The following is an 11,554-nucleotide window of genomic DNA, read 5'->3' on the forward strand; positions in this document are numbered from 1 at the left end:
ACTCTTTAACCTCGTGAAACAGTGGTTCCCATCATTCCAGAGATTTGTTCCGTGTTCTTACGGATCACATCTTTCATATCTTTGATCATTCGTGAGTATTCGCCAATCAACTTTTTCTATTCATCTAATCTGTTCTTCAACAATTGAGAGAGCTCGAAAAGTTGTGAAGAGATACTTGTAGAATCTAGTACTTCTAAGTTCTTCTAAGTTTAAGAGTTTCTGGAAGCGGCAGAATTATCTCTTACATCATCATAATCTCAGAATCATGCAAACTATCTTTTTGTACAGTAACTGCAGAAGCATTGTCAAGACGCTCCATTGCTTGTTGACATTAGCAGGAGTACTCAGAGTGGATTTTCTTGCACTTTTTCTCTTTTTCTCTCATTGTTGTTGTTTACAAAGTCATTATTACAGACAATATTTTATGATATCTTATTCGTTTCACTGAAACTATAAGAAACAGCTTGGGATTTATGTATTTTCAATACAATAATTCAATTCATTTTCGAGACCGGACCACCTGACATGAAGCAAACAGGAACTTAGAAAGCACAAAATAGATGACTTAATTAACTGAACACACATGAATACAAAAGAGTCCAACTACATGACAATCATCTAGAACTAAACACTGAAAAAACCTGAAAGAACCATTATATTCATATCTAAAAGGCAGCTCATGTTTAAAATCCAAGTCTACTTGTGGTAATAATTCCAGACATATGTGTAGTTTATTCCTGCATTATGACATGCATAAAGAAATATGTTTTAGGTCAGTTCATCACTTGTATTGGCAGTGTGTAAATCGAGTATGCACAAACTCCATATTTCCAGATTGCTTATCCTGTGTGAACCAACAATTGATTAATAGTAGACTACTCAATCAAATTGACTTTTCTGCTCTGACTCCCTCATTGAAATATGAAATGTTTCAGACAATTTTTGTGGAAAAGGTGGAGAAAATTAAAGCTAGGCTTACTATATTGTAGAATGGGCATCATAGAATGGGCATCATTGGGAGATGCCTGTGCATAACTACATAACTCTGCTAAGATTATGTAAACAGCTGGATCTAAGAAAGTGGTTATAATTTACAGGATTAAGACAAAAAAAACACTTTTCTGGATTTTGTGATTTTTCTCATCATAGAGTATTTGTGTACACACACTACAGTTTTTACGTTTACGCTTTTACGTAAATCATTGTTTAAACTCGCGGTCAGCAGTTAGGCACCTAAAATAAATGGCTTGTCGCTGATTCACCTCTTTCTAGCTGTTTAGAATTCCATCAGCAATCCGGTTTATAGAGATCAGTGGCTAATGTGGATTAAAAATATGTGATGTGTTGATAAAAATATAAATTGTGCAATTTACCTGCTTTGAACTTCGATGCTGTCCTGATATAGCCGATCATACATGCAGATTTTTAGGTCAATATTTGGCTTGGTCATCCATACAGGTGCATTCTCTGCCACCCCACAAACTGAAACCACAATCTTCAAACAGAAATGTCAGGTTAATCTACTGAGCTGTTAAAGCAAATATAAAACTATATTTAATGTGAAATCTATACCGATTCACAACTAGGTTGAGAAAACGTGATTTGGAAATCCAGTTTTGCCTCCCTGGAATCATTGGTGTGAAGATGATGGGTAGTTTGACACTCATAAATGGGCCGACATCACCAACATAAGCCTGCAGAAAGATGAACAATCTGTCACTTTCCATTTAAATCTCTCACCAAAATGAGATTACCTATGAATAAATTGCTATTGATTGTTTTTCATTGCAAAATTTCTATTAATGCTGTCTTCTAGTAAAAATTGTTATGATGCTCCCTTAGTGGGAAGCTCTTTGCTCTTGGATTACTCATTTGTAATTCGCTTTGTGTATTCAAACTACTTGTTACATTGCACTTAATAATGGTTATTCTTGGTTTAAACCATGATTTTAAACCCAATTAAAGGTACATTTCATGCTTAGAATTGAGCAATTCTTTTTACCGTGGTTATGAAACCTTGTTACAGAGCAGGGTTAACAATGTTTTAGGGGCTTAGCAACAGAAAAAAAAGAGACTGGAAAGGTAAAAATTAAACAAAGTCCATTCAGGAAAAATTCTATATATAACATGAAGATGTAGAATGCAAGAGCCATTATGTAAACATATTGCATCCAATCAAGACACTAACGCACAAATATGCAACTAAGAATGTTAAAGGAGCGCAAATAACTCATGCTTTGAGTTTTACCGTTTTTGAATCCATTCAGCCAATTTCTGGGTCTGGTGATATCACTTTTAGCATAGCTTAGCATAGATCATTGAATGTGATTAGTCCAGAAGCATCTTGTTTAAACATGGCCAAAGCGTAGTCAAAAGAGTTGCCATTGTAAGTGACAATGCAATGATATCACGCAGGCGCCTGACGAAAAAGAGTCCCCAGATTGCAAGACACGCTCCTGTACAAGCAAAGAGGGTCTGGCTGTTTCTGTTATGTCAGAATAAGAGTACAGTTCCTAGTCATATCAGCTTAGAAAACTACAACTTTTCATTTTCTGTTGGGCTTAGTACACAATGTTACTATAGAAGAGTAAAATTTTAATTCTCTGGGGAGTTGTGGAGAATGAGCCTGTTTTCATAAAAAGTGGAGTGTTCATAAATGTTCAGCTTGAAATGTGAATTAATTGTTAAACCCTGAAGTAATATAACCCATGTACAAGGATTGTTTACTCGTTTTACATTATTTTTCTTAATTTTGTGTAAATGGTCAATGTGTTCATACCTCTCCAACACTAAACTCAGTTGACTCAGAAGCTGCTAGTCTCCACTAATCCTGGATCAGCCATCAGAACCTCATCAGGGCTACGACTGCCAACACCTATCATTACATGTAAGGAGAATTACAAAATGGATATATTAAGGTATGCATAAAAATATACAATTATGTAAAGGGTTAAGGTTAGGCCTTGTGTTACCTGGTTTAAGGTCAGTGTGATCGATTTCTCCTGTGTTCTCTGTGCCTGATGGGGTTTCTGCTGTGTTCTCTACATTTACACTGGACATCTCAGCACTGTCAGTTTTACCATAAACCTGGGCAGAGAGATTGACTATATAAATTAAGTTTAAACAAAGAGCAGGTCATGCAGCGTATTCCTGACATGGCTGCACCAATGATACTGTGTTAATGAAACCACACCTTTCTTTGTGACCACAGTGGTCCATACATAAGGCACTACAAGAGGAATTATTTTATAGATGTATCAGTATTGTTTACCAGTTTGTTTGTGAAGGACTGCTGAAAGGGGCCGTTGGTGATTGGGGTCAGCATGTAACGAGTGCCTAAGGCTCCTCTGTTTGTTAAGGTGATTACTCGTGAAACTTTCTGTCCAACCACATGAGCACCAAAATTCACAAGACACTCATCAACAACCACCTGGGAAAAAAATGAAGATATATTGTTATCAAAAAAATAAGAGCTTTTTATCTTGTGTTAAATCTGTGATTGATAATGTAATCTCCTTACCTCACATTTTTCTTGGAGCACTTAATGGAAACAGAAAAAGGGCCAGTAGCTGACTGAAAATGAATCATTCCACCCAAATCCACATCAAGCTAAAACAAATATTGAATATTTATTACTAAGAATTCTACAGTTGGTTTCCTTATATTTACAAGGTAATTGTAAAATACTAGGTGATGCAAATATAAGAGGTGGAAAAACATTACCAAAGGTATAAATATAACCTCTAGTTCACAAGTCATGCCTGCAGACATAGGCCCTGGTGGCTCAAAACTGAAAAAGTCACAAATGTATTGAATTAGAAAACAAAAGCAAACATATTTATAGTGAAATTTATTATTGAGGTTTCACTTTATTTTGATAACAACCTTTAACACATTCTGATGACTATAAATAATGTTGCACCTACATATCTACTGATTCTCATTAGAGTGTTTGTAGAGTATTAGCAGAGTGGTGTAGTCAAGGCCATATACAGGTATGCTCACTTTTTGCCAAGGGCTGTTTGAGTATTACAAATTCTAAGGATCAATATTTGTATATACCCTCATTATTTTGCTATTTCACGAGTCCATAATTTACTGTAATGTTTAGCCCCTTTCAGGCTCAACTCCAGATAGGAGAAGAAGGGTGGGCCAAGTGATATTCTGCATGGGCCAGTAGGTCCTACATGCCGAGTAGGCCTCTCTCGAGAGACCGGTCTCTTCCCCGTGCATGCATGCTGGTGTCTTTGTGGGTCCAGGAAGGGTGCATGAAGGGACTTGCCACGCCGCCAGGGAAGCAAGCAGTCAGACTCCGTAGTCCCGACGAAGACTGCACACGAGTACCAGGATGCCGGGCTGTTTATCCCTTTTGACTGCCGACCGGAAGAAGCGAAGGAGAAGCCGCGGGAAGAAGCCGCCGCCCGGAGCAGAGAGGGGAGCGCGCGACTGCTGGACTCCGCCCTTATCTGGACCCTTCCCCTTGGAACACTACCCGACCTACACTCTCCCTGCAGCACGATGGGGACACCAGTTGGACACTTTTTCCCCTGGACACTATTTTGTACATTTTTGTTAATAAAAAGCCTCTCCGAGGCCTGACGCCACACCCACTGTGTCTGTCGTTGGCTCCTCACGCCACACTGATGCAGAATGCGGGCAAGGTGGAGCTTAGACAGCACAGTTGGGCAACACCTGATGATGTCATCCCCTCTCACTCGTAAATTCTGGGATAACCCACGCCGGGATGGAGGAACGATGGAGACTCGCTCCCAGCCACCAGAAAGGGTAGGTGATGTTTGCTTTTACTGTCATTTAGCCAGTGGCTGGTTGAGCTTGTCGACGAATTCCCGGTTTCTCTGTCCCGGTGCGAGAGGGGAGTTGCCCGGAGAGGAATCCCTGCCCCGCCAGCTTGACGGGGTTGATGCTTGGGGAGGGGAATGTGACGAGTCGGCTGCCCCTCCCCTTGATTGTCACCATCACCCCGTCCTTTATTCCGCCCTTCATCAGGCCTTCATCAGGCTCCCGACGGGAGTGGGCATGTCTGAGAGGAGGGGCGTGGCATTGGACAGATCTGGTGGCGTGTGACGAGGCACACCTGAATTGGATCGAACCTCGTCACGCCGCGGTTAAATGCTGAGCGCGCCTCTCCTCGAGAGACCGGTCTCTTCCCCCGTGCATGCACGCTGGTGTCCAGAAAGGGTGCGTGAAGGGACTCGCCACGCCTCGAGAGAAGCGAGCTTTCGGACAATTTAAAATTCAGTAGTTTAAAATTAGCCCAATTCAGTGGCAAAAAAATGTAAACGAGTCTTTGCTGCAGTCCAATCATGAGTGGAGAATAAGGAGCAGTGGTGTAGTGATCCAGTCTTGGACCTGCAAGTTCAGAATGTTCAGAAATGCATCTTTGGGTGCATCCAACCCGGGATTGGATTGCAGCGATCGACCTGAAGTCATCGCACTTTCATGTGTCCATTCTTCTGTGCCACAGGACATTTCTGCTTTTTGCATTCAAAGGTCAGGCCTTTCAGGGCAATTTCCTATCTGTTGGGCTGTCCTTGTCCACGTACGTTATGGAGGAGGCCCTTGTTCCACTGAGAAATTTGCATTCTCAACAGAGCAAACTCTGTTCAACTCAGATGATCTCTTATCTCGGCATGGAGTTGTATTCGGTCGAACAGACAGCACGCCTCATGCAGGAATGTGCTTAGTTGTTATTTAACTGCATGAATATGTTCAAGAGAAAGACGTCAGTCCCACTGAAATATTTTCAGAGCTGTTGGGTCTGCTCAATATGAGGCCAATTCCACTTGGTCCAGACTTGGGTGTTGCTAGCAGTATAACTTGTCCTGGGCCATCTCAAGGGACTTGTTCGAGGCAAGCACTTGCTGTAATTTGGGAAGGATGGAACTTCCGCAACATTCCTGTTCTAAAAAGGTTCTCAGTGTTACCCTGAGTCTTGCTGAGTGGGTAGTGCTTTGACATAGCAAGCTGGCCTTTTGTGGTATTCCTGCCTACACCAAAAGAGAGGGTGCAGGAGACTCCCACAAGACACTGAAAGGGCAGCATCCATGGTGCTTTGGTAGGAATTAAAAAAAGACAATTTATAAAATATATTGAACATTTCTTGAGGAAAAACTGCATGAAAGAGTGTGTAGACACAAACCTACTGATTCTTTACAGAGTGTCTCATCTCATTTACATTGTTTGCCTAGTGGCAGCTGCCCTTTGGTTGTGGCCTACATAGCATAAAAAAAGCATGAGTGACTTGCATGGATTGGAGTTCGAAAAGGCTGAGTGACAGGTATACTGTTTTGAAAATTCTGACATCCTTGGGCTGCTGGAGGTGGGATATAGATTAATTTTATTATAGATGAACAAATAGATAGAACAAATGCCTTTTTTTACATAAGTTTTGCACTTGTTAACACTATCAGGTAGGTTTAGGGTTTGTCAGGAACGAGCAAGAATTAAGTTGCAGGTTTAAACTCTCTAATGTAATTTTTTGTCTCTAAACAAAAACCTGACTGGGGAGAGGGCCAAAATGAGACTGATCATATTTCTAAATGTAAGATATTAATGCGATGTGCTAAAACAGCGGCCCACCTCACTGAAACATGATCTTTAAGATTCTCTGACACTCCCAACAGCTTGCAGTAATTAGTCGCATGTATGTGACATTTGTGAGAGTGACTTTCTTCTTGTAGATCTTCCCAACATCGCAATCCTGTTAATAAACAGTTAAAATAAAGTATTAAAGTTTTATATTTGACATGATATAAAGATGATGGCTACATCTAAAAATTTAGACTGCATTTACAACACTTAAATCTAATTCCCAGTGGAATTCCAAGCTATCACAAGTTGAGGTTAATGACCAACTTTTCTTAATGCCAAATTATGAAGATATTACGTTGCAAATGCAAATTCTTTAATTGAGGTGATCTGCATTAAAATCAAATGGTCACTCTACAAGAATTATATAAATAATTTTAAATACAGCTGTTCAAAACCATGAGTCAACCATGTCACAGAAAACTTTCATCTAAGTAATCATTAAGTTTGTTTGGGATTTCAGACAAATGTCATGTCTTAAGTCTTGCAAGCATGACTAAAAAATAGGATAAGTCAAAAAAAAATTAAATAGAACACAGCTAATATAATGGAAAAAGGCTACATTCAGTACCTTAAATAGAATAACCTCTGGTTTGCTGATGAATGGTGGTCCTTTTGATTCTCTACTCTTTACAGGCTTTTTGACAATTTTGAAACCAAACTTTTATTCATGTCCATCTTTATGGTGGGATAAAATGTTTCAAGTTGAATATTTTCATCTGGTGTTGCCTAGAGGACAAATATAAAAAAGGTAATTGATATTTATTTTATCACAGTCAAATTAAAGCATCATTGATGGGTGGGTAAAATGAGAGATTGCTATGTATAGCCTGTCAGCCTGTATTACTACTACCAATCATTATTTCCATACTGCCCTTGCGCCACTCCTGTGGCAGTCACATTTTTACAAATTCCAAATTATTATCAGGAAACAAAATTTGTAATCAGACATTTGAAAACAGTGATTCTTTTGATAGAACTGTCACTTGCCTAAATGTTGCATCATCATTAAAAAAACATCTTTTTAAGCCATTTGTGCATTTACAGTCACATTCAAAACGTGCACATAAAGCTGCCTTGCAAATATCATATGGAGTTATTTTTCTTAGATTCTTGAGCTTAAGCGGACAAATACACAGAAAATCACATCAAAATGGCCATCCTAGCGAGTATCCTAGAACAGTCAGTTCTGTCTTAAGTAAATGTAATGTAATGTTTTTATTAATAGTTAAGTTTTCCACTGCAGGGCCATGGTAACACAAATGTTTACATATGATATACAGGTGTAAATAACACTACGTTATGTTTATGGCGTTATGGGTCCTGCCAAAATAAGATGCTGGTCCAGCTTTTTGTGGCACAAATTAAACCATTGCAAAATTAGGAATGTAGTCTGCAGAACATCAGAGTTGCAAAGACAGTGTAAATTTGAAACATAGGTAGTTTGAATCCATTAGTATGATAGAAGACCTTTATTTATAACAGAACCAAAGCTTACTGGATTTCCAAGAAGCACTTTAATATCTAAGAAGTGATGTTGATTTCTGGATGTAACAAATCAGTGTAAGTGTATTTAATTTAAACGATTACCATATACATTACTTTGAGTTTGTGTTCCCAAAGGCCAGAGAACTCAGGCTGGGCCAGGCTCATCTGTGCTTCATCTTCATCCTTTATTTCTCCATGCTCCCTCCACTTCTCCAGTTCTGCAGAATCTAAAGAGGAACTAATATCACTGTCGTCAACACTGTGGGACCAGACAGAAGATGCTCTGGAACTTGACATTACATGCCTTTCCTGAATTAAACACAACAAGAGGAAAAATGTCATCAAACCAGTATGTTCAACACTCAATCTAGCAGCAGTTGAAAATTACAAAAGTGTTGTGTTCAATCAGCTCTTCTTTTTTCCAGAACAGACCTTTGTTTGTGTTCTGTTCTGGCTTGTGCTTTCAGGAGTGATATTGTTGCCTTGGAATATAAGGTTCTATCTGCTTTCTGAGTGGTTTTGAGATATTGAGCTTCAAGGTTTTTGCATTTTGTATAGCAAAAGTGATACAGGGAACAAATCCCTTTCCTACATGAAAATGACAGAGACCCTAAATGTATTCTAAATGTACAATATCAAAATGCTATAAAATTTTTAAATACTGTATATAAATTTTGGAGTAGGTCAAATGCAGATAGAACCTTCTAATTCTGACAAGTCATCTTGCAAAACATTAATTGAAGCAACAATTTTCAAGAAATACAAATACAAAATAGTACTTATAATTGGTTTCAAATTACATTCAATTAGTATTGTAACAATGTGTCAATGTATAAGAAAGGTACATGTAATGTGAAAAGGACACATCAAGTATCACGTTGCTATGCTAACACATGTTGAGCTCTCACACTACTTAAATTAAGGAAAATAATTTACAACTTTGGAAGGTAATTAGTAAAAAATGTTTTGCTTTATTAATATTTTTTTATTCAAATTAATGCCAGTTGTTTACGGCGATGCAAACAATTGTGGGTAATCTAGCAGCCACTTTTAGAATTCTGTGAAAGGACGCATTTAATTTGAAGGTTGTATTAGGAGTGTCCTACATTCTTTTCTAAAATGAAGATACTGGAGGTCGCAGCCTTCTAAATGAGGCTATTATGTGTTTCTGATGCATATTCATGCATTTATGACCTTAAAGTTGTTCTCCATCCTCTATCAAAAGTTATAATTTGGTCAAAACACTTCTAAAGTTCTCACCAGGTAAATTAAATTATTAAAACATGGTCTACAAGTTTGGTTCTTTCCCTCCAACACCACTGAATTTAATTTAATGCTCTCAATTCATGCTTTCATTCGTTATTCTAATGATATACAATTATGGTGAGTGTCACACTAAGCAATCAATGGTACCTCTCTCCTGAATGTGCTGGAGGTAGTAGGTTCTCGTGAAGTTTCACACCAGAGATTTTCTACTCTTTTCCTTCATGTTCTGTTCCAAAAGCAATTTAGCCACAATCTCCATTTGCCCCACTTCTGTGTCTCCTCAAATTCCTTCAACATAAAAAAGGATAACAGATATATGAGAGAGATTATTGATTAAGGCTTAATGTTGTCAAATTTAGGACATTTTAAGAATTTAAAATTCTCACACGCAATTTTCTTGTTGAAGCACTCCTGCAGTCTTTGTCTGTGAATGACTTCAGTGCTGTTTAATCCTTTGGCCTCCAACAACTCTGTCAAGTTTTGTTCTTGCTCTCTGCTTCTGTTCATAGGCTTTCTGTCGTTGTTTTCTAGCATAGTATAGTTTCCTAAGTATATGGAGAGAAGACCAATAAATGGCTTATACTGACCAACCAATAAATCAACCCATAAAGTTCTTTTGTGTTACATGTCCAGTGCCATGTGGACACATATCATTGACACATTTGCCCTGTGTGAGACATATAATTAGTAACTATCAATATGCTTTTGTCTCTCATCTGTATATATTTACAATTACCTGAGTCAAGGTCGCTCCATCAACATTTTCCACTACAGTGATATTTACACTCAAATTCTTTAATCCAAAAGGGGCCACAAATACACTGCAGCCAAATTCATCTGTTAAAACCTACAGTGGCTATTCAACTGATATCCGTTCAGAACCAAAATCAATAACTAGCTGTTCTGAGTCTTGGTATGAGTCTTGACAAATTTTTTTACCGGTAAAAATGGCAAATAAGAACCAGTCTATAATGCACAGACTAGATTGATCAAATTAGACTACAATACATGGTATTTCTATAAAAAAAGTTGAAATGCTGGTTGAATATGAATCATTTCAGTTATTCATATACTTATACATAAATATACATATATTCCGATAGGTAGTACATATTCTTTATAGTTCTTTTTTGCAGTAACTGCTCTGTAACTCAATGCGACATGGGAAGCAGGGAAGCACCTGTTATCCACAAGGTTGAAAAGAACCAGTCTCTAGTGAGAGAGACAGAGACTGCAGTTTCAGCATTATACTATCAGACAACCACGTTGTCGCTTTGATGTTAATTATGAGCCAAAAGTGCATACGTGACTAGAAAGTCGGGATATGTTTCTGTACAAGAGTCTAGCAACAAGGATGAAAACAGACAGATATAAAATAGAGGATAATGCTCCAAGTTTGGACAGTAACTCAAATGAATACATTCTAATATTTTGAGATACTGGATTTTTGGCTTGCATGAGATTTGAATGAGCTATATAGCACACCGTTACTGTGTAAAGATCCGTACAGCACCTGTATGGTTCTTGAGCGGTTTTTCAGTGGTTCTTTGGGGTGGTAAGGTGCTATATAGCACCACTGCCATATGAAGAAGCCATTAGTCCAGCCATTATGGTCATCTTGTGCTGTATGACCACATTGAGCTCACATTGGATAGACAGTTAATCAAAGAGGGAGCAGCAGTGGAATTCCTCCTGTGTTTATATTTTGTGTTTTGAATCCTAAAGCAGCGGTTTTCAACTCCACTTACCTGCCCCACGCTTTTGCACATCAAGAACTCTCCATTAATTAATTATGCTCTGACTGATAGTGTCTACACAAAAACAGCTTTACACTTGTCACGGATCTGCCAGGTTCTGCCACCACCCAATCACAGCGATCTTCCTCACCAGAGTTCTAACCAGTCACACCTGCACCTCATCAACCAATCACCACAAGCACTATAAAACACACACACCACAGTTCAGTGTTCGGGACAAAGTGGACTCTCTCCTTGCTCCTACACGAAGTACTGACAAAAGACTTACCTCGCTACTTACCTCTTGTGTTCTCTCCTGGTTCTCGTTGTCTCCAGTGTCTCTGTCAGCATCTGTGGTTTGTGTCCTAGGATCTCCTTTGTCTTCCTGTAAATTGGATTCCTGGAAAAATAAGAACTGTGCATAGTATCGCTGTGATTCCAGTCACTGACTTTCT

The 11,554-nt window shown here is 38.6% G+C and overlaps 1 protein-coding gene and 1 long non-coding RNA gene across 2 annotated transcripts in view; both read right to left on the reverse strand.

The window, feature by feature from the left end:
* The window catches only part of LOC122334167 (cilia- and flagella-associated protein 74-like), a 55,409-nt gene extending 53,256 nt beyond the window's left edge, over positions 1-2,153 (reverse strand). Inside the window, 3 exon segments of the mRNA XM_043232019.1 lie at positions 1,374-1,495; positions 1,573-1,624; positions 2,128-2,153. Coding sequence (XP_043087954.1) covers positions 1,374-1,495; positions 1,573-1,624; positions 2,128-2,153 — 200 coding nt within the window.
* A 1,373-nt stretch (positions 2,154-3,526) lies between these two features.
* On the reverse strand, positions 3,527-6,661 carry LOC122334165. The gene is made up of 3 exons (XR_006248722.1): positions 6,601-6,661; positions 3,724-3,790; positions 3,527-3,609 (listed from the first exon to the last, which is right to left on the reverse strand). It is a non-coding gene; the product is annotated as an uncharacterized LOC122334165 (long non-coding RNA).
* Positions 6,662-11,554: the final 4,893 nt, after the last annotated feature.

Source organism: Puntigrus tetrazona, unplaced genomic scaffold (genome assembly GCF_018831695.1).
Source record: "Puntigrus tetrazona isolate hp1 unplaced genomic scaffold, ASM1883169v1 S000000494, whole genome shotgun sequence".
NCBI lineage: Eukaryota > Metazoa > Chordata > Actinopteri > Cypriniformes > Cyprinidae > Puntigrus > Puntigrus tetrazona.